The sequence below is a fragment of the Pistacia vera genome, unplaced genomic scaffold (assembly GCF_008641045.1).
Source record: "Pistacia vera cultivar Batoury unplaced genomic scaffold, PisVer_v2 Contig435, whole genome shotgun sequence".
NCBI lineage: Eukaryota > Viridiplantae > Streptophyta > Magnoliopsida > Sapindales > Anacardiaceae > Pistacia > Pistacia vera.
Genome location: NW_022196263.1, coordinates 25,800 through 46,138, shown reverse-complemented (window position 1 = coordinate 46,138; position 20,339 = coordinate 25,800). Strand labels below are relative to the sequence as shown.

The following is a 20,339-nucleotide window of genomic DNA, read 5'->3' as shown; positions in this document are numbered from 1 at the left end:
TAATCAATCCTCAACTAACCTAGGATCTTGGAACTCTTGGTCAGGTAATAAGAGTTTTAGTGAACATTCTTATTAATAATCAAAGAAAGATTTAAATTAAGTATATTTTTAATAATATGCTTAAAAGTTTTTATCGTATCACTCATGATTTAGGCTTGAATATGTAATATTAATCATTCTTACGTTGAATTCAATGGCGAAAGAGAAACCCATGAAATGGGAAATGGAGATGAATCTTTTAAATGCTTTTTTTTTTTTTTTTGGGTTGGACATATTTAGTATTTACTTAGTATTACCCCTCGGTTCTCAAGTATTAGTGACTTCGCATTAAATTGCTCCCAACAGTCTCTTTATTAACGGAGAGCAACTGCCCGCCTCCTCAAATCTGTTCAGGCGCCGAATTCCTCTCTCTTTCTCAACAGAATCAACCATGGCTATGATCTCCAGAAACACCGCCACCCGCCTCCCTTACCTCCTCTCTCAACGCGCCGCTTCTCTCCACACCACTCTCCCCTCTCTTTCACCTTCCCCCTCACCCGCCTCGTACTCTCATCCTTCACCTCTCTCGCCCTCGCCCTCTGCCCAGCCCCCTGCCTTATCCAAGACGGCCGAATACGTCATCTCTAAAGTTGATGATGTCATCAACTATGTGCGCCGTGGCTCTATCTGGCCCATGACCTTCGGGCTCGCCTGCTGCGCCGTGGAGATGATGCACACAGGAGCCGCTCGTTATGATCTGGACCGTTTCGGTGTCATTTTCAGGCCCAGCCCTCGACAGTCCGATTGTATGATCGTCGCTGGCACTCTCACCAATAAGATGGCCCCTGCTCTTCGCAAGTATTTATCTTTCCCCTCTCTTCTTAGGGTTTCTTGTTAATAATTGGTCGAAATGTCAGATTTCTCTTGTCTGTGTTTTCGCTTTATAAAATTTTGGAAGATTAGTACATAAGATGCTTTAATTTATTCCTATTGTTGTTTTAGAATCGTGGAGATGAATTTTAAATCTCAAGTTTTTTGTTGTTTCATATCTTTTGCTTTTGGACGGACTTAGATTGATATTAGTAGAATTTTGTAGTGTGTTATTGTTAGGGTTAGTGGCTGATGAAACTTGTTTTTATTTAGCTGAGGTAAGGGGGTGGGGTTCAGCTTTAATGTGGATGCTGGGCTCTGGTTGCAAAAGGCATTAAATCTTTCATGGGTAATGGTTGTTTGTAAGATTGAATATATGAAGCTGTTCGATTTTGTATGTGAGGCTCCCGTGTTCCTAATTTTTTTCTTGGAGATGTAGACAAAGATGTTGGTAGTACAGTAGTACTTACGTATAAGCAACCGAGTATTGTAGACGTTAGATTACATGTTTCAGAATTACAAGAAGAACACATGGGGTCAACTGGTTTTTATGAGTCTCTGAAGAGAGCTTTATTGACTGGTGAATTAGTTTTGAGTGTTTGATTACACTAGAAGCTAAAGCTGTTCATAGGAACATTTTTCAGTTTATTACTGAGAATTTTAGTTTATGATGCATAATTACAATTCCCTGTTTGTTTGGCAAACCTTGAGAAATCAAGTTGGGTTTGCACAGTGGCAGACCCAAAAAATTATGCGGGAGGGGGCAACATTAAAATTTAATACTTAAATAGCATTGCATATGACTTGATTCATTCTTATCAATGCTATCAAAACACCTTATTAAAGAATTTATGCTAAAAAACTCAAATTCTTCAATTTTTTTTTTCACTAGTAACTTTTGAGATTGCAATAACTAATATCAGGTAAGGGTGGGTTCATTAAAACTATTTTACTAGAATTATTTATATTATCATAGTAGTTTAATAAAATAAACTAATGAATGTATAATATAAAAAGAAGTTATTGAAGTTAAGAATATATTTTTTATTAAAATGTGTGGAAAAAACTAGTAAGGGAGGGAATTAGTTTTTTAAGGGAGGCACAATGCAAGTATGTAGCAATTTTAAGGGGCTTTTAATGCATTTTCAAATTTTAGGGGGTCGGTCCGTTTGCACAAGCTCATGTAGAATACAGGCTTTGGGCTATATTTGATTTGCATGGTTGTTGATAGCAGGGATATGGTGAAGAAGCTTAAATGTGGATTTCTGAGGAATTTTATTATAAAAAATGAAAGAAGGGGAGAAATGGCATACTTAAGAGTTGGGCTGTGGAGAAACCATGTGCAAAGTGGTTTGCTATTTGGGTGTTCCATCAATCACTAATATGTATCAGTTTTTCTGTATCCAGTAGTGCAAACAAACACACTTACACACTTGTGCCGTTATCCACGCTTCTTGTCGATTATATGACTGACTATAGCGTGTGTCGACTTTTCTTTAATAGTTTTTTCATATATTGTCTTGCTGGTGGTGACAATCTTTTCTGCAACATATTTTTATTTTGGTGTCTGTTACTTTAGGATGATGTGTTAGATTCTTAGTACTTATTTTTGTTGAAATTTTTTTTTCCACTGAATTTGAAACCTTCTCCAAAATGCACGTAGTAAAGATCCAAGCTTTTTGTATATTAACTTTCTCAATGTTGTGAACATATATAGTTAAAGATGGCTAAGTTCATTTGAATTTCTTGCAGGGTCTATGACCAAATGCCGGAACCTAGGTGGGTCATCTCAATGGGAAGCTGTGCAAATGGTGGTGGGTACTACCATTACTCTTACTCTGTTGTTAGGGGTTGTGATAGGATTGTCCCTGTGGACATTTACGTTCCAGGTTGCCCTCCCACTGCTGAGGCACTACTCTATGGCATTCTCCAGCTGCAGAAGAAGATCAACCGACGCAAGGATTTTTACCATTGGTGGACCAAATGAGGATATCTGAAGTTGCTTCTTGGTAGTTTTGCTACTACACTTAATGGAATAATAAATCCAACTATTTTATCTGTGCACTGGTGCAATGTCATGTGAAGGGAGAGATATGTTTAGCTGTTTTTGAATATACATCAATCATCCAGGAAGACCTTTTGTGGTATTACACCAATAATTAATGAGTTGGACCTTTTGTTGTATGCAGTGGCTTCAGTCTCTGTAAAAATTATTTGACAGGCTTCAAATTTCCTTTGTTTGTTATTTATTTATTTGGGGCGTTTAGACCATATGATGTTTTATTATAGGAGAATATTTGATTCGAATAAATTAGTGAATAATATGTTTGGTTGGAAGGATGAACGGGCGAATATCTTATATAAATTACTAAATTGTCTTTCTTTTTAAATATCAATATAATACTATCTTTTATTATTATTTTTTGAATAATTTTTTTAACCCCCTACATTTAAAATTTTGCGAAAACAACCTAATCATATAAAATTTTAATTTATAGCAAAATCATCCCCACCCATACCAAGTCACTGTCGCTAGCCAGCCATAACTGTCGGCCACCATCGACAATCAACGAAATGGCGCACGATTGGTCGTATATGGCCAATCGTGCTCTGGCAAAGCCGGAAATGGCTATGGATCACAAATCCATAGCCAAAAAGCAGCCAGTGGCGGATTCATGATTTTTGTTGAGGGGGGGCTTCCGCGGCTTGGCCATTATTTGCCAAATAATTAGTGAAAACTTTAAAAAATCACCAAATCTTAATAAAAAAAATAATACAATATTAAGAACCTGAGAAAAAAGAATATACATTAACACAATATTTTCTTACTTGAATAAATCTATAAGAAGCAAAATTTTGAGTAAAAGTGTTGAGTAAACCTTGAACAAAACCTTCTTTTAATATTTTTATTTTTGGCTTTCAAATATTATAATATAAATTTTTATAGCATAGATCAAACCGAGCCTAATTAAGTTAAAGTTAACCAAAACTTAAATCAAGTCAACGTTACGTTGACTTTTAATATGAATGAATAAAAGAGGGGAATTTTTTTTAGAATAAACATAGATAATAACTTAAATTTCTTTAATAATTTTGAATAACTGAACGGTGACGTTTAAAATGTAGGAAAGTGGTGGGTGAAGGGTGAAGAATAACGTCCTTTAAAATATAGTTAAAGTTTTAATTTGAGAAAGTAGGTACATTCTTAGACAGAAAATACAAAATAAACTCACAAGACTGATATCCTTTTCTCTCAAACTAGAATAAAAAACCTCAAAAAGAAAAAAAATGATTCAATCCTTAAATAAATTAAATTGAAATGAACAATATACATACCTAAAATCTATAAAACAGAAAACGGAGCTAATTATGACACCTTGAGTAGTGAAAATTTAACAATTTTAGTCTTCAATATTTTTAAGAGAGAATAACTTGAGAAAGAGAGAGAGACAGTAAAGAATTTGTGGATAAAATCATAAAAAACAGATAAAGCTATGTAGAAAAACACTGGAAAGAGTTTTAAACTTTTAATCTGATGTGGGCTTGGAATATATACATATTAATAACAAGTTTTTTTTGTAGACCTAGATATACAGTATGTATAATAGTTCTTATTTTTTAAAAATCTAAAAGTGGATTTGGGTATATATGTTAATTACCAATTTTTTATGGCCTGTATATTAATAATTTTTTTTTTCAAATATGAGGGTAGGCCTGGGGCTGAATCCGCCCCTGAAAGCAGCCAAATCTATGGCCATTTCACAGCCAAAGATTTGGCCGTGAAATGTCATGGCCATAGAAGCTGGATTCATGGCCGGAAAAAGCCTTACCGGTGCACAACTGGCTAAATCCTGCCGGTCGTGCACCATTACTGTGATTGACGTCGGCGGTGGTCTTGGATAGTTGGGGGTATTTTGTTAACTTTTAAACATTTTTGTGGCTGTGGTGCTTTAGCTAATTTCTCAAATGTAGGGAGACTGGGTAATTGTTATTTGACAGACATTGAGGGCAATTGTGTTCGAAATGGTTTGTAATTAAGGGTAAAATGGGTAGAAAAATTAGATTACCCCGGTAATGTTTTAATAACATCTCCTAGCAAGGTAATAAGATTACCTTCCACATTACTAACAGTAAACACTATTTATAATAAAAGATTACCGTAATATTTTATTATTTGCAAACCAAACATCATAATCTTGCAAAATAAACGAAAATTATCTTCTTTATCTTATATACCCCCTATCCAAACGAACCCTTTATGTAATTGTTAGAAGATGCTTATGGTTTTGGTTTAACTTGATGCAATAAGATTGAGTGTCTGTGTAACTGTACTTATAGTTAATGCAAATAGTTTTTCAGTATTCGCTGGTTTTGATTTTTAGTTCTAGGACAGCGATATATGTAACTGGCGCATAACTTGTAGACTTCACCGCTCTTTGGTGGAGTCTGAGGCTGGATTTTTATCTAATTAGAGCAGTGAAATTACTTTCTTTGTTCCTTGGTTAATAACGAAAAAGGGAGAAAAGAGCTTGCTGGAAAACTCTTTTTCAGGTCTTGATTTCATTGTAGACGTTTTATAAATTTTTACAGTTTTCTGAGCTCTATGCTAATGCTACGTCCCTGAATACCAAATGGCAGTTTACGGTTTTACTAACAGGGGAAACGATTTACACATACCCAAGGTTTGACAAAACGATGATTGATACCTAAAAGGTTTAAAAATGACAAACAGATACCTTCCTTCATGTGCCGTTAGTGATTTCCGTTTGCTGATGATGAAAAGACTAGAATGCCCTTGAAAGTTTGATATTTTAGTTTTTTAAAAACCCCTCTAGGTTTGCTAATTTAACTAAACACCCGAATATATAAAATTTTTGTAAAATGACAAAACACCCTCACCACCCGCATTGACAGATTCCAGCCACTATCGTCAGAATTTGGCCGGAAAATTGCATTACGACACAGACCCGTTGGATCTATGTCGTAACGCGTCGATCTGACATTTTTCGGCCAGATCTGGCCGTCGACGGCTGCAACACTCCATCTTTGGCCGTCAGCGACGACCAAAGATTTGGTCGTCGTTGACAGTCAACGACGGCCATCTCTTTGACCGTCACTTTTCGACCATATCTGGCCTTTTTCGGTCAGATCCATTGCGGATCTGGTCAGAAAATGTCATATCGGTAAATTACTGACAATTTTCGGTGGTGCTGTAGATCGTTGTGACAGATTCTGGCTACCACCGATAGTGGCTGCAGGAATCTGATAAGTATGGGTGGATAGGGGTATTTTTGTTAATTTTTAAACTTTTTTTTAGAGGTATTTAATGAATTTAATAAACTTAAAGGGTCTAAAAGTAATTAAAAAATAGACTAATATTTTCCCAAAAGCATTCTAATCTTTTCACCATTAGCAAATAAAAATTACTAATATGACAAAATATACTTATTTGTTATTTTCAAACTTTTTGAGTATCACTCGTGGTTTTGCCAAACCTTGGGTAGGTGTAACCCGTTCGGCCTCACTAATAAATTATAATCATATTTTCTCGAACCTTTCCAACTTTCAAAAAAGATAAAAAAAAAAAAAAAATTGCTTAGCTGTCTACCAAAACTGTAGACCGCTCTTCCCGTACAGAATCGGGAAAACTATCTTGTACTATCATATAAGGTGAGTCCAATAAAAATATCACGAAGCTATCTATTCACTCTATATAAAAACGAGGGTTATTATATCGCACGCATCTAAACACTCAATTCTCTAGGGTTTCTCTTCTCTTCACTCAGTTACTAACGATGGCAGACGAACCTCAATACTCATCAGACACAACGCCCAATAAACGCAAGTACGACGACCAAACGACGCCGCCTTCATCCGGTGCGCGTAGGCCCACAGGCTTTTCCTCTGGACCTCCGATACCAGCTCCGGATTCTGCAGCGCCTGCATCCTACAACAACGTGCCGCCTCCTGTAGATGATTTCCAGGCGGCTAAGCGGCGCGCTGAGCAGATCGCAGCTAGACTCCTCAACTCTGCTCCCGCAGATGCCAAACGCCCTCGCGTGGAGAACGGCTCTGGCGCCTTCGATTCGGCCGATAAGGGCTTCAGCTCCCCTCCCAGCGGTATACAAACATTCTTTCACTCTTTACTTTAAATCTTTTACTTTGTTTTATATTCTTTGATATTTTTCTTTATTATAGTTTTCTTAACACCTTATAGATGCGGCTCTTTCTGGCTGCTGCTCACCAGTTTGGATTTAGGTTTGCTTAGGGTTTTTGTTAGTCTTGTGCGTTGTGATGAGAGGCTGCCTTTAATTTTGGGTTTAAGGGATTGTTTTAGGGTTTCTTTTTGTTATGCCTTTTTCAAAACGTATATGATTTATGTGCTTTAATTTTTGATCGGGAACTTGAACTTCTGAATGTTATGTCCATTTCTTTCTTGCTGATATGAAGACTTTGTTTGTGGATCTTTATTTGAAAATATACGAAACTAGATGTCAAGCCAAGTCCAGTGCCTTCAGCCATACCCGTTTCGTATGGTGGCTTCCAGGGTGGAATCGGAACAAGTAAAAAGATCGAGATACCAAATATCAGGGTTGGTGTAATCATTGGCAAAGGTGGAGAGACAATCAAATACCTTCAACTTCAGTCGGGAGCAAAGATTCAAGTAACTCGAGACACAGAGGCAGACCTCAATTCTCCATGTAGGATGGTGGAGCTTATGGGTACTCCAGAACAAATTGCTAAGGCAGAACAGCTTATTAATGATGTTCTTGCTGAGGTAGGACCAACATTCTTGCTTTAATCATCCACCCTCTGCTTTTGTTATTGGTGCTTCTACTTAAGGCATTTTTCAATTGCATCTTTAAAATTTATTTGTAGATCATGTATGTCTTTACAGTTGCATTATTCTAGATTGGGAATGATAGAGAATGTAGTGTCTTTTGTATAGGTTTTGTATATATTATCCCTGAGTACTGCTATGCAATGTTCTGAAACCTGGACTGGACCGGCCAGTTCAACCGGTCGAATCGGGAACCAGAGCTTTTACTGGTCTGAATCAAATATAAACCCGCCTTGGACAGTTAACCCGGCTTAAACAGCAATCGGACTGGATAAACAGTAGCAAACCGGCGGTCCGATCAGTTTGTGGCCCCAACCGGGTCAATGAAATTGAAAAATATCAGCTCGATTTTTCGATTCCTAAAGCCTAATTCAGTCGTTCTAGGGTCAATAAATGCAATCTACATTCAATTGTCTTTGCTCATTGCCGTCCTTCGATCGAGAGGTGGCCTTTCTTAGCAAAAATTTCAAAAGGCTTCTTAACAAATTTTATCATTCCAAATAAAGAAATGAAGTTGAAATCATATATATATATATATAATTTTATATTTAACTAACAAATTAAGCAATCTCCTGGGAACCGGTTTTCGGAACATTGCTGCTATGTGATGTCATTCATCTTTCAATTACTCCATTCTGATGTCTTAAGTTTGGAACAGGCTGAAACAGGGGGATCTGGTATAGTTGCTCGGAGGCTGACTGGACAGGCTGGATCGGACAGTTTTGTGATGAGAATTCCAAACAACAAGGTAATCAGAAGTTTGTGTTTGTTAGCTTGTTTTACCGATATGAGATTTTTGCCAATGGTGTACCTGATTGCAGGTTGGCCTAGTAATTGGTAAAGGAGGTGAAACTATCAAAAATATGCAAGCCAGGACTGGGGCTCGTATTCAGGTCTGTTCTCAAATGATAATTGTTGTCTTACTATACTGTTTATCTTGTGCTTGGGGTGAAACAATTACGAATAAAATAATTTTATATTTCATTTGTTTTTTATTTTCTGGCAGGTGATACCTCTGCATCTGCCCCCTGGCGATACATCAACAGAAAGGACGGTACAGATAGATGGGTCTAGTGAACAGATTGAAAGTGCAAAACAATTGGTTAATGAAGTCATCAGTGAGGTATGCTATGTGGTTGTGTTAATTTGCAGATTAAGGCTCTTTTACTCTATTGCATGCATGGTGTCTGCACCTGGTTAGTTCCTGCCAACAAAAAAAATGAGATGCATTATGAATTGAATATATCAATTTATTTTGTTGTGTGTGGATCCTGTTAATTGTTGGGAAGCTTGGTATTTTTACTTGTGACTCATTTCTTTTGTTGTCCTCTCCTACGTGCTATATTTGAGTCTTGTAGTTCTATTTGCTATTTATTTGATTCAACCTTTGAATTGTAAGATTAGTGTTAGTAGTTCCACCAAAGGTGTTCTCTAATGAATGAAATTATTGCTTTGTGGTGCACTTTATTACATAGTTATTTGAAAGGGATTCATGTGCAAATGTTCTGTTTGTATCACAACTTTTTGTCAGTGCAGGTTACACTGTTTCTTACTGTCCAGTTTAAAGTATGGGTTGGAACTGTTTCTGGATTTTCTGTCTTAGTTTATTAATTGATCTCTCTCTCTCTCTCTCTCTCTCTCTCTATATATATATATATATATATATAAAATTCTTATTGGGGTCAAGATTCTGCTACACTTCTTTTTCCTAAAATATTTTTTTATTGTATTAATTTTTTTCTTTGTTGTCCATTTGTTACTTCTGTCAATGTTAGCCTTATCTTTTCCATAGTAATTTTCTGTTATCTTTGTTCAGCAGTTGGTTCTCTCAGTCACTGTACCGGTTCACTATTTCTTTCATGTGATAAAGAAGTAGATTATATGTCTCATTCATTGACTAGACTTAGCTATTAGTTTATATAAAGGGAAAGAAGATTAGTTTTCTGATTCTCATATCTTTAACCTGCTTATTAATGGATTGGATCTATCTGTATCATCTTCACTACTTCTTCCTTGTATTGGTCTTGGAAATTTCCTGAAAACTGCAGAATTATTTTAATGCTGATTCTGTTGGCACGAATAGTTAGCTGGTTAAGAATGATGTTTATATAGTGTCAAAAATTCCGTTGATGGTTAAGTTGTAAAAGTTCTGGGTGTCATCTAATTTTTCTTGATGTTTAGCTTTGAATTAGGAGTTTGATAGCATTATAAATTCCGGCCATTTACATATATTTGGATACTGCTTCAGTTAAAGTTGTGATTTTGGATATGTGAAATTGAGTATTGGACAGAGATGAATTCAATAGTTTTAACTGCCAAATTATTTTGTGAAGATTTACTGTTATTGTCATTAGTTCTCTTAAGGTGTGATGCTGATTATTGGATGTTAAGATGGTGAGACAGGTTTTAAACTTATTTTCTGTTTAGGTTCTTGTGGCTATTTGAAAGATTACTTGGTTTATTAGTGTCATATTTGAGTCCAATATTACTATAGTTGTATTCCGGAGTAAATGGAATTTTGGGATTATAACTTATTTTGCCACCAAATATGCTTATTAATCATGTATAATATGACTGATATTGTTATTGAGAACTATTGTAGGGTTAGTTTATAGTGGACTTTTGGTCACACCAACATGGATCTCTTTGTGTTGGTGTTCCCTCAGCATTGCTCTGGTATGGCTCTAAATCCCATTTCCTGATTTATATTGTGGAGGGAAGTTGCAAGTTTACTATTGATGGAGGTACAAGGTTATTGGAATGGATTTTTGATATTGGAATATGAGCTTCAGGATAATATCTTTTGTAGTGTCTGTTTATGTAAGAATTTTTCTTTCTATATTTTCCCTCAGTTTTTTTGCTTTTAACAGTCGCAGGGTTTAGAAATGATGTGGAAAACTTAAATAATATTCAGGTCTTTATTTTAATGAAATTATATTTTGGTGGTTAATCAAAGTTATTTTGAACTTAATTTATATTCCTCCTTATGATTGTTCTTAATGTGCTTCATCATTGTGGAGGGGGTTTTTAGGTTATTAATTGAAGATTATGTGCCATATGCTGCTTTGTTCCTGAACACCAAATTACCAGAAGCTTTAAGGATTTTGTAAACTTTTGGACATTATCTTATTGTCAGAAGAGTTGAGATCATCAATCTTCATCTTTTTATTCTTGCACACTATCATGTGCGTTATAATTATCACTCTCATCTTTTGGTAAAGGTTGCAACTTGTTATCTCTGTCAATTAAGCATCTCTTACTTGATATGAGCCCTTTTCAGTTGTATTTAAAGTTTAATCTCAGTCCGTACATAAATAATATATCTTAAACAAATTTGTCAAATAACATCCCTACTGTCGTGTATAAGTAGATTGGTTGTGTGCGTGGTTGAGTTAATATTTATATCAGTCCCTGTACAACCACTTCTCTTATATAGGAATATGTGTATAGTATCTTGCTTAGATGCAATCAGAATTGTTTACATTTACATCATTGCTGTAGTGCATCTACACATTTACTAGTGCTTAAGTTTGGTATGTTGTGTTTCTATTAATTTAGACACTTATTGGGTTTGTTTCTATTAATGATGGGGCTATTATTAATCCTGTCTTCTTTGTCTAATACATATTGATCTTTTAGGATGCTTTTATGCTTAGATTGATGCTTCTGTTAAATACAATGCATCAATTGAATATTTTGGCTAGATATTGTATAGTATGAAATTCTTGTGAACTCTTTGCCTGTCAGTGGCAATGGGTTTATGTCTCTGTTTGCTTTTATGTAAAAGCTTGCATAGTACTCGTGGTTCTTTTTTTTTTCCCATTCACTTCGAATAGAGAGAGGATGGGCTTCTGCTGGAGTAACTCAATAACCCCATCAACCAGTACGGTATGTAGGTATTTATATTTATGCCCATTCCCAATATACTTTGAACTCGGTTAGTCCCTATATGGTTGTATTTGTTTTTCTGTGTTTCCTTATGCTTATTTTAAGATGCTTTATATTTAGTTGTTTATGTTTATCACATACATTATATGTTCTACTACATTGTTAATCTGTTTCAGCATTGTTGAAATGTCCAGTCTGGTTATTTGAAAAACAATTTTGTGCAGAATCGTCTTAGAAATCCAGCAATGGCTGGAGGATATTCTCAGCAAGGTTATCAAGCACGACCACCTACAAACTGGGGCACACCTGGGGCTCCTCCAATGCAACAACCTGGGTATGGTTACATGCAGCCTGGATCATATCCTGGTCCATCACCCCAGTATAACATGTCTCAGCCTCCATATGCTGGCTATCCTTCCCAATCAACATCTGGTGGATATTCTACCAATTGGGACCAGTCCTCTGTACCACCGTCCCAGCAAACTACCCAGGGGAGTGGTTATGATTACTATAGTCAACAACTGTCTTCTCAGCAACCAGCAGCCCCTGGTGGTACAGCAGCTCCAGCAGATAACTCTGGTTACAATTACAATCAGCAAGCAGCATCTGGCTATAACCAACAGGGACAAGGTTATTCTCAAGATGGCTATGGTGGATACCATGCGCCTCAGTCAGGGTATGGGCAGCCTGCATCATATGACCAGCAACAAGGTTACAACTCTGCATCTGGCTATGGTAATGTGACCAATTCAACTCAAGAGGGGCATACTCCCTCGTATGGAACAGGTGATTCAACACAGGCACCTCCACCTGCGCAGGCCTATGGTACCAGTCAACAGCCTAGCCCAAACCCTGCCAGCTATCCCCCTCAAGGAGCTGCTCAGCCAGGTTATGGAGTGCCTCCAACTTCTCAGGGTGGCTATGGGAATCTAGCACCAGCTCAATCTGGGTATCCCAGCTATGGGCCACCCCAAGGACAGAAACCCAATCCCCCTGCTTATGGACAGACCCAACAGTCACCTACTGCTGCAGGAGGGTATGGGCAGCCAGCACCTGTTCAGCCTGGATATCCCCATTCACAGCCACCAGCATCTGGCTATTCTCAACCAGATTCAGGTTCTCAACGTGCCCCACCATCCAGTTATGGTGCAGCTGCTCAGCAAGGGTATGGATATGGTGCACCACCAGTTAGTCAACCAGGTTATGGTCAGGGGCCACCATCTTACAACTCTTATGCTGCTGGGTATGCACAGTATTCTGCTGATGGCAGTGCAGCACCAGCTTCTCAGCCTGTTCAACAGAGTGGAGTATCCAAGTCACCCCAAAGTTAGGCAGGCATATGTGGCAACTTGGTATTCAACTGTCAGTTTTTGTTGCGTGTATGTTTGATGACGGTTTATTGTATTCCAGTGGTTTAGGTCTAGTTAGATTTAGTTGTATGTTTAAGACTTCATCTAGTTCTGTGGTATTGTTGAATATTGAGGATGATGATTATATTTCCTTGTCCAATCTTTTTAGTTTTTACTCACTGTTTAAAGCATGTTCGTGCTTCCATTTCCTTGCTGTGGTTGTTAAAGTATATTTGATTTGAAGAACTATGCAATTAATTGGCCGACTTTTTGAATTCGAATATTTATGGTGTTTTGAAATAATCTCAACTATACGCAACTGCAGGTTTCTTCTAGGCGTACTTGGTCATGGTAAATTGTTATAATTAAGGGTTTTTATTTAAAAGTAACGTTTTTGTTTGGTTGAGAGGGATAAGAATAAGCCCACGTTAATGTAAATTTCTGGGTTTGAGCATTTGGTGATCAGCAGCATCCAACTAAACGCACGCAAACATATGTGATCATGGCTGAATTTTCAACAAAATCAAATTTTCCTTTGTTAAATATTTTTAAATATAAAGAAAGAGTAGAAGGTTGACAATTAAAGTAGAAACTAGAAAGTTCATGTTCATCAACTTAAACCACCATACATTTATATTACATGCATATCTTGAGAAAGTAAATAATTATTTGAATGAAGATTGAATCAGAACTTTGTACTACAGTAACTAGTACTACTGAATATAAGAATATTACAATAATTTTATCTCCAAGAATTTTAAGATAAATGATGATTTTCCTATTGATTGACATGGCGAGATTTTATTAGTCGCTGGCACTGCAGTGCAGTGGAAACCGTTCACTGCAGAGAAAGGGAAACCGACCCAGCCCCACCCCAGAAACTAAGATTTACTCTTTAGACAAGCATAAATAAAAAAGAAAACCCAACTACGTTCTCTTCCAAATCGCAAAAAGGTAATTGAATATGCCGTCTTTTATATAATAATGCATTTGTATTTTGATTTTTGATATATACTAGTCATAATGTATAATCAACAAAATGCTTATGTTTTCACGATGATGTCTTCTTAGATAATTGATTAGGGTTTCGACTTAGTTAACTCCGTTTACCAGATTGATAAATTTCAATTATACTTAGCTCCATAGCTTGAAACGTAAATGCAAATTTTGTTCCTCTATTCGCGGTTGTTGATTAATACACCTATCTGTGGCTCCTTAAAGTTCGATTCATTTGAATTTGCTTCCATTTTACGCTTTGGGATTTCATTTGTCTTTATATAGCCAATGTTGCCACTTCTTTTTGCTGGATTAGATTTTTATTTTTTTACACATTTCTTGGTTGATGAATAGTTGGGGTAATTAATGGCAACCAAGCTAGTGCAGTTGCAATCCAAAGCTACTGAGGCCTCAAAGCTTGTAGCCAATCACGGAACTGGATACTACAGGCAGTTATTAGAAAAGAACAGACAATACATCCAGGAGCCACCAACTGTTGAGAAATGTGATCTCCTTGCTAAGCAATTGTTCTACACTCGCCTCAGCAGGTTTCTCACTTTAGCCTGTTTCTGGTCTTCTATGTTCCACATATATTGATATTATTGTCAAACCTCACTGATTTTGACTTCATCTTTAAGTTTGTTTCCATTGTGTCAATTTGTCTGGTGTCTTTCAGCCTCTGCTCCATCCATTCTTTACTGGTTTAAACTGGATATATTTTCTCTGTTACTTCATTCAAACATGTACTGAATGCCTGTTGTTTTTTCATTATTGGACAGATGCTTTTTTATATACTTTTCCTCTGCTTCTTTCTGTCTATTTATATGCACATTCTTGCTGATGATGATTTATAATTCAGATTCTCTGTTTATGTCACCAGTATGTCTATTTTGTTTTGTGATATAGTATTCCTGGCCGTTGTGAAGCATTTTGGAAAGAGCTTGATTTTGCCAAGCACTTATTGAAAAATAGGCGAGAACTGAAGATAGAGGATGCGGGTATTGCAGCTTTGTTTGGGCTGGAGTGTTTCGCCTGGTTCTGTGCCGGTGAGATCATAGGCCGTGGCTTTACAATAACTGGTTACTATGTTTGACTGCTGCACCGAGATGAATAGCTTCAGAAGTTGAACCGATTACACTTATCTTAATTTTTGCCTTCTCTGATTGTTGTCATCGTGAGTCGTGACATAACATACATACTATAATCTAATTCTGTGACAAAAAAGAAAATGAAGAGAACTCGGAACAACTCATTTATTTCAATAAACTTTCTTTCTGATCCCAGAATAAGATGCACGGCTTGTTCATTCTGTTACTACTGCCATTTTGATAGTGTCTGATATTTGTATATTCTTCTTACTACTTGGCTATTTTCATTCAGTTTGGTTGAAGAGTTTGCTGGCACTACCTGGTGGGATGGAGCATTGTCTCTGTTCCACATGGGGATTGGTTTTGAGTTTTGATCTTGAGATGTTTACATCATTTAAAATCAGATATTTGAAACACCATTTAAAATGTTGTGTTACTTCGAAAATGAAAATGTAATCTCTATTACTAAGAAGCTAATCTGAAAAATCATCGATCCTGTTAATCTTAAATGTTCTGAAATGGGTTCAAATGAATATTTTTAGCTTTCTCGAAATGATGTCCAGACTCCCCAGGATGCTATGAAGGAAATTTATCTATACTGTTAAATGAGAGAGATTAATCCACATTAGGGGGCAAAATCACTTGATCAGTCAGCTCCGCTGGTTGATTGGCAGTCGCAAATAAAATCTAAGTAGACATATCAACACTGCAATAAAAATACAAAATTGTAATAAAAATACAAGGTAAAAAGGATAAGCACAAATATCTATATCTATTATCAATACATAACGAGAGAACATCAAACAGAAAACCATAAGAACTTTACTGATCACTGATCAGATCTATTCCCTAATTACAACAAAAAAACCAATACCACCTTTCCTGTATAATAATAGAGAGAGGATGGGCTTCTGCTGGAGTAACTCAATAACCCCATCAACCAGTACGGTATGTAGGTATTTATATTTATGCCCATTCCCAATATACTTTGAACTCGGTTAGTCCCTATATGGTTGTATTTGTTTTTCTGTGTTTCCTTATGCTTATTTTAAGATGCTTTATATTTAGTTGTTTATGTTTATCACATACATTATATGTTCTACTACATTGTTAATCTGTTTCAGCATTGTTGAAATGTCCAGTCTGGTTATTTGAAAAACAATTTTGTGCAGAATCGTCTTAGAAATCCAGCAATGGCTGGAGGATATTCTCAGCAAGGTTATCAAGCACGACCACCTACAAACTGGGGCACACCTGGGGCTCCTCCAATGCAACAACCTGGGTATGGTTACATGCAGCCTGGAGCATATCCTGGTCCATCACCCCAGTATAACATGTCTCAGCCTCCATATGCTGGCTATCCTTCCCAATCAACATCTGGTGGATATTCTACCAATTGGGACCAGTCCTCTGTACCACCGTCCCAGCAAACTACCCAGGGGAGTGGTTATGATTACTATAGTCAACAACTGTCTTCTCAGCAACCAGCAGCCCCTGGTGGTACAGCAGCTCCAGCAGATAACTCTGGTTACAATTACAATCAGCAAGCAGCATCTGGCTATAACCAACAGGGACAAGGTTATTCTCAAGATGGCTATGGTGGATACCATGCGCCTCAGTCAGGGTATGGGCAGCCTGCATCATATGACCAGCAACAAGGTTACAACTCTGCATCTGGCTATGGTAATGTGACCAATTCAACTCAAGAGGGGCATACTCCCTCGTATGGAACAGGTGATTCAACACAGGCACCTCCACCTGCGCAGGCCTATGGTACCAGTCAACAGCCTAGCCCAAACCCTGCCAGCTATCCACCTCAAGGAGCTGCTCAGCCAGGTTATGGAGTGCCTCCAACTTCTCAGGGTGGCTATGGGAATCAAGCACCAGCTCAATCTGGGTATCCCAGCTATGGGCCACCCCAAGGACAGAAACCCAATCCCCCTGCTTATGGACAGACCCAACAGTCACCTACTGCTGCAGGAGGCTATGGGCAGCCAGCACCTGTTCAGCCTGGATATCCCCATTCACAGCCACCAGCATCTGGCTATTCTCAACCAGATTCAGGTTCTCAACGTGCCCCACCATCCAGTTATGGTGCAGCTGCTCAGCAAGGGTATGGATATGGTGCACCACCAGTTAGTCAACCAGGTTATGGTCAGGGGCCACCATCTTACAACTCTTATGCTGCTGGGTACTCACAGTATTCTGCTGATGGCAGTGCAGCACCAGCTTCTCAGCCTGTTCAACAGAGTGGAGTATCCAAGTCACCCCAAAGTTAGGCAGGCATATGTGGCAACTTGGTATTCAACTGTCAGTTTTTGTTGCTTGTATGTTTGATGACGGTTTATTGTATTCCAGTGGTTTAGGTCTAGTTAGATTTAGTTGTATGTTTAAGACTTCATCTAGTTCTGTGGTATTGTTGAATATTGAGGATGATGATTATATTTCCTTGTCCAATCTTTTTAGTTTTTACTCACTGTTTAAAGCATGTTCGTGCTTCCATTTCCTTGCTGTGGTTGTTAAAGTATATTTGATTTGAAGAACTATGCAATTAATTGGCCGACTTTTTGAATTCGATTATTTATGGTGTTTTGAAATAATCTCAACTATACGCAACTGCAGGTTTCTTCTAGGCGTACTTGGTCATGGTAAATTGTTATAATTAAGGGTTTTTATTTAAAAGTAACGTTTTTGTTTGGTTGAGAGGGATAAGAATAAGCCCACGTTAATGTAAATTTCTGGGTTTGAGCATTTGGTGATCAGCAGCATCCAACTAAACGCACGCAAACATATGTGATCATGGCTGAATTTTCAACAAAATCAAATTTTCCTTTGTTAAATATTTTTAAATATAAAGAAAGAGTAGAAGGTTGACAATTAAAGTAGAAACTAGAAAGTTCATGTTCATCAACTTAAACCACCATACATTTATATTACATGCATATCTTGAGAAAGTAAATAATTATTTGAATGAAGATTGAATCAGAACTTTGTACTACAGTAACTAGTACTACTGAATATAAGAATATTACAATAATTTTATCTCCAAGAATTTTAAGATAAATGATGATTTTCCTATTGATTGACATGGCGAGATTTTATTAGTCGCTGGCACTGCAGTGCAGTGGAAACCGTTCACTGCAGAGAAAGGGAAACCGACCCAGCCCCACCCCAGAAACTAAGATTTACTCTTTAGACAAGCATAAATAAAAAAGAAAACCCAACTACGTTCTCTTCCAAATCGCAAAAAGGTAATTGAATATGCCGTCTTTTATATAATAATGCATTTGTATTTTGATTTTTGATATATACTAGTCATAATGTATAATCAACAAAATGCTTATGTTTTCACGATGATGTCTTCTTAGATAATTGATTAGGGTTTCGACTTAGTTAACTCCGTTTACCAGATTGATAAATTTCAATTATACTTAGCTCCATAGCTTGAAACGTAAATGCAAATTTTGTTCCTCTATTCGCGGTTGTTGATTAATACACCTATCTGTGGCTCCTTAAAGTTCGATTCATTTGAATTTGCTTCCATTTTACGCTTTGGGATTTCATTTGTCTTTATATAGCCAATGTTGCCACTTCTTTTTGCTGGATTAGATTTTTATTTTTTTACACATTTCTTGGTTGATGAATAGTTGGGGTAATTAATGGCAACCAAGCTAGTGCAGTTGCAATCCAAAGCTACTGAGGCCTCAAAGCTTGTAGCCAATCACGGAACTGGATACTACAGGCAGTTATTAGAAAAGAACAGACAATACATCCAGGAGCCACCAACTGTTGAGAAATGTGATCTCCTTGCTAAGCAATTGTTCTACACTCGCCTCAGCAGGTTTCTCACTTTAGCCTGTTTCTGGTCTTCTATGTTCCACATATGTTGATATTATTGTCAAACCTCACTGATTTTGACTTCCATCTTTAAGTTTGTTTCCATTGTGTCAATTTGTCTGGTGTCTTTCAGCCTCTGCTCCATCCATTCTTTACTGGTTTAAACTGGACATATTTGCTCTGTTACTTCATTCAAACATGTACTGAATGCCTGTTGTTTTTTCATTATTGGACAGATGCTTTTTTATAGACTTTTCCTCTGCTTCTTTCTGTCTATTTATATGCACATTCTTGCTGATGATGATTTATAATTCAGATTCTCTGTTTATGTCACCAGTATGTCTATTTTGTTTTGTGATATAGTATTCCTGGCCGTTGTGAAGCATTTTGGAAAGAGCTTGATTTTGCCAAGCACTTATTGAAAAATAGGCGAGAACTGAAGATAGAGGATGCGGGTATTGCAGCTTTGTTTGGGCTGGAGTGTTTCGCCTGGTTCTGTGCCGGTGAGATCATAGGCCGGGGCTTTACAATAACTGGTTACTATGTTTGACTGCTGCACCGAGATGAATAGCTTCAGAAGTTGAACCGATTACACTTATCTTAATTTTTGCCTTCTCTGATTGTTGTCATCGTGAGTCGTGACATAACATACATACTATAATCTAATTCTGTGACAAAAAAGAAAATGAAGAGAACTCGGAACAACTCATTTATTTCAATAAACTTTCTTTCTGATCCCAGAATAAGATGCACGGCTTGTTCATTCTGTTACTACTGCCATTTTGATAGTGTCTGATATTTGTATATTCTTCTTACTACTTGGCTATTTTCATTCAGTTTGGTTGAAGAGTTTGCTGGCACTACCTGGTGGGATGGAGCATTGTCTCTGTTCCACATGGGGATTGGTTTTGAGTTTTGATCTTGAGATGTTTACATCATTTAAAATCAGATATTTGAAACACCATTTAAAATGTTGTGTTACTTCGAAAATGAAAATGTAATCTCTATTACTAAGAAGCTAATCTGAAAAATCATCGATCCTGTTAATCTTAAATGTTCTGAAATGGGTTCAAATGAATATTTTTAGCTTTCTCGAAATGATGTCCAGACTCCCCAGGATGCTATGAAGGAAATTTATCTATACTGTTAAATGAGAGAGATTAATCCACATTAGGGGGCAAAATCACTTGATCAGTCAGCTCCGCTGGTTGATTGGCAGTCGCAAATAAAATCTAAGTAGACATATCAACACTGCAATAAAAATACAAAATTGTAATAAAAATACAAGGTAAAAAGGATAAGCACAAATATCTATATCTATTATCAATACATAACGAGAGAACATCAAACAGAAAACCATAAGAACTTTACTGATCACTGATCAGATCTATTCCCTAATTACAACAAAAAAACCAATACCACCTTTCCTGTATAATAAACAAAATTCTTGGTCGATCTTAGTAATTAAAACCCTATACCAGGACACGCCCG

The 20,339-nt window shown here is 37.0% G+C and overlaps 5 protein-coding genes and 1 long non-coding RNA gene across 7 annotated transcripts; 5 read left to right on the top strand and 1 right to left on the bottom strand.

Annotated features, from left to right (window-relative positions):
• The first annotated feature begins 361 nt into the window (after positions 1-361).
• LOC116143968 (NADH dehydrogenase [ubiquinone] iron-sulfur protein 7, mitochondrial) lies at positions 362-3,066 on the top strand. The gene is made up of 2 exons (XM_031429418.1): positions 362-837; positions 2,602-3,066. The coding sequence occupies exons 1-2, from the start codon at positions 431-433 to the stop codon at positions 2,834-2,836; spliced, it is 642 nt and encodes a 213-aa protein (XP_031285278.1). The 5' UTR covers positions 362-430; the 3' UTR covers positions 2,837-3,066.
• A 3,477-nt stretch (positions 3,067-6,543) lies between these two features.
• Positions 6,544-13,207, top strand: LOC116143965 (far upstream element-binding protein 2-like). The gene is made up of 6 exons (XM_031429414.1): positions 6,544-6,969; positions 7,341-7,627; positions 8,349-8,438; positions 8,512-8,583; positions 8,697-8,813; positions 11,803-13,207. Exons 1-6 carry the CDS (start codon positions 6,645-6,647, stop codon positions 12,907-12,909), a joined length of 1,998 nt encoding a protein of 665 aa, XP_031285274.1. The 5' UTR covers positions 6,544-6,644; the 3' UTR covers positions 12,910-13,207.
• On the top strand, positions 11,210-17,591 carry LOC116143967 (calcium-binding protein P-like). Of its 2 annotated transcripts, XM_031429417.1 has the most exons (3): positions 11,210-11,532; positions 15,914-15,959; positions 16,184-17,591. In XM_031429417.1, exons 2-3 carry the CDS (start codon positions 15,915-15,917, stop codon positions 17,288-17,290), a joined length of 1,152 nt encoding a protein of 383 aa, XP_031285277.1. In that variant the 5' UTR covers positions 11,210-11,532; position 15,914; the 3' UTR covers positions 17,291-17,591. The 2 variants fall into 2 exon arrangements, 1 of the variants encoding a protein (XP_031285277.1); XR_004130198.1 differs by lacking the exon at positions 11,210-11,532 and having other exon boundaries at positions 15,908-15,967; positions 16,184-16,300.
• Positions 13,777-15,095, top strand: LOC116143969. The gene is made up of 3 exons (XM_031429419.1): positions 13,777-13,881; positions 14,278-14,471; positions 14,830-15,095. The coding sequence occupies exons 2-3, from the start codon at positions 14,290-14,292 to the stop codon at positions 15,014-15,016; spliced, it is 369 nt and encodes a 122-aa protein (XP_031285279.1). The 5' UTR covers positions 13,777-13,881; positions 14,278-14,289; the 3' UTR covers positions 15,017-15,095.
• LOC116143973 lies at positions 15,677-20,329 on the bottom strand. Its single transcript, XR_004130199.1, has 2 exons — positions 20,271-20,329; positions 15,677-15,888 (listed from the first exon to the last, which is right to left on the bottom strand). It is a non-coding gene; the product is annotated as an uncharacterized LOC116143973 (long non-coding RNA).
• Positions 18,158-19,496, top strand: LOC116143970. Its single transcript, XM_031429420.1, has 3 exons — positions 18,158-18,262; positions 18,659-18,852; positions 19,212-19,496. The coding sequence occupies exons 2-3, from the start codon at positions 18,671-18,673 to the stop codon at positions 19,396-19,398; spliced, it is 369 nt and encodes a 122-aa protein (XP_031285280.1). The 5' UTR covers positions 18,158-18,262; positions 18,659-18,670; the 3' UTR covers positions 19,399-19,496.
• Positions 20,330-20,339: the final 10 nt, after the last annotated feature.

Excerpts from the sequence above, each read along its gene's own strand:
- LOC116143968 (XM_031429418.1), top strand. The coding sequence starts at position 431 with ATGGCTATGATCTCCAGAAACACCGCCACCCGCCTCCCTTACCTCCTC. Across the intron at positions 838-2,601 it reads ATGGCCCCTGCTCTTCGCAA|GGTCTATGACCAAATGCCGG; the intron begins GTATTTATCTTT and ends AATTTCTTGCAG.
- LOC116143965 (XM_031429414.1), top strand. The coding sequence starts at position 6,645 with ATGGCAGACGAACCTCAATACTCATCAGACACAACGCCCAATAAACGC. Across the intron at positions 6,970-7,340 it reads CTTCAGCTCCCCTCCCAGCG|ATGTCAAGCCAAGTCCAGTG; the intron begins GTATACAAACAT and ends ATACGAAACTAG. Across the intron at positions 8,814-11,802 it reads TTAATGAAGTCATCAGTGAG|AATCGTCTTAGAAATCCAGC; the intron begins GTATGCTATGTG and ends AATTTTGTGCAG.
- LOC116143969 (XM_031429419.1), top strand. The coding sequence starts at position 14,290 with ATGGCAACCAAGCTAGTGCAGTTGCAATCCAAAGCTACTGAGGCCTCA. Across the intron at positions 14,472-14,829 it reads TTCTACACTCGCCTCAGCAG|TATTCCTGGCCGTTGTGAAG; the intron begins GTTTCTCACTTT and ends TTTGTGATATAG.
- LOC116143967 (XM_031429417.1), top strand. The coding sequence starts at position 15,915 with ATGGGCTTCTGCTGGAGTAACTCAATAACCCCATCAACCAGTACG. Across the intron at positions 15,960-16,183 it reads TAACCCCATCAACCAGTACG|AATCGTCTTAGAAATCCAGC; the intron begins GTATGTAGGTAT and ends AATTTTGTGCAG.
- LOC116143970 (XM_031429420.1), top strand. The coding sequence starts at position 18,671 with ATGGCAACCAAGCTAGTGCAGTTGCAATCCAAAGCTACTGAGGCCTCA. Across the intron at positions 18,853-19,211 it reads TTCTACACTCGCCTCAGCAG|TATTCCTGGCCGTTGTGAAG; the intron begins GTTTCTCACTTT and ends TTTGTGATATAG.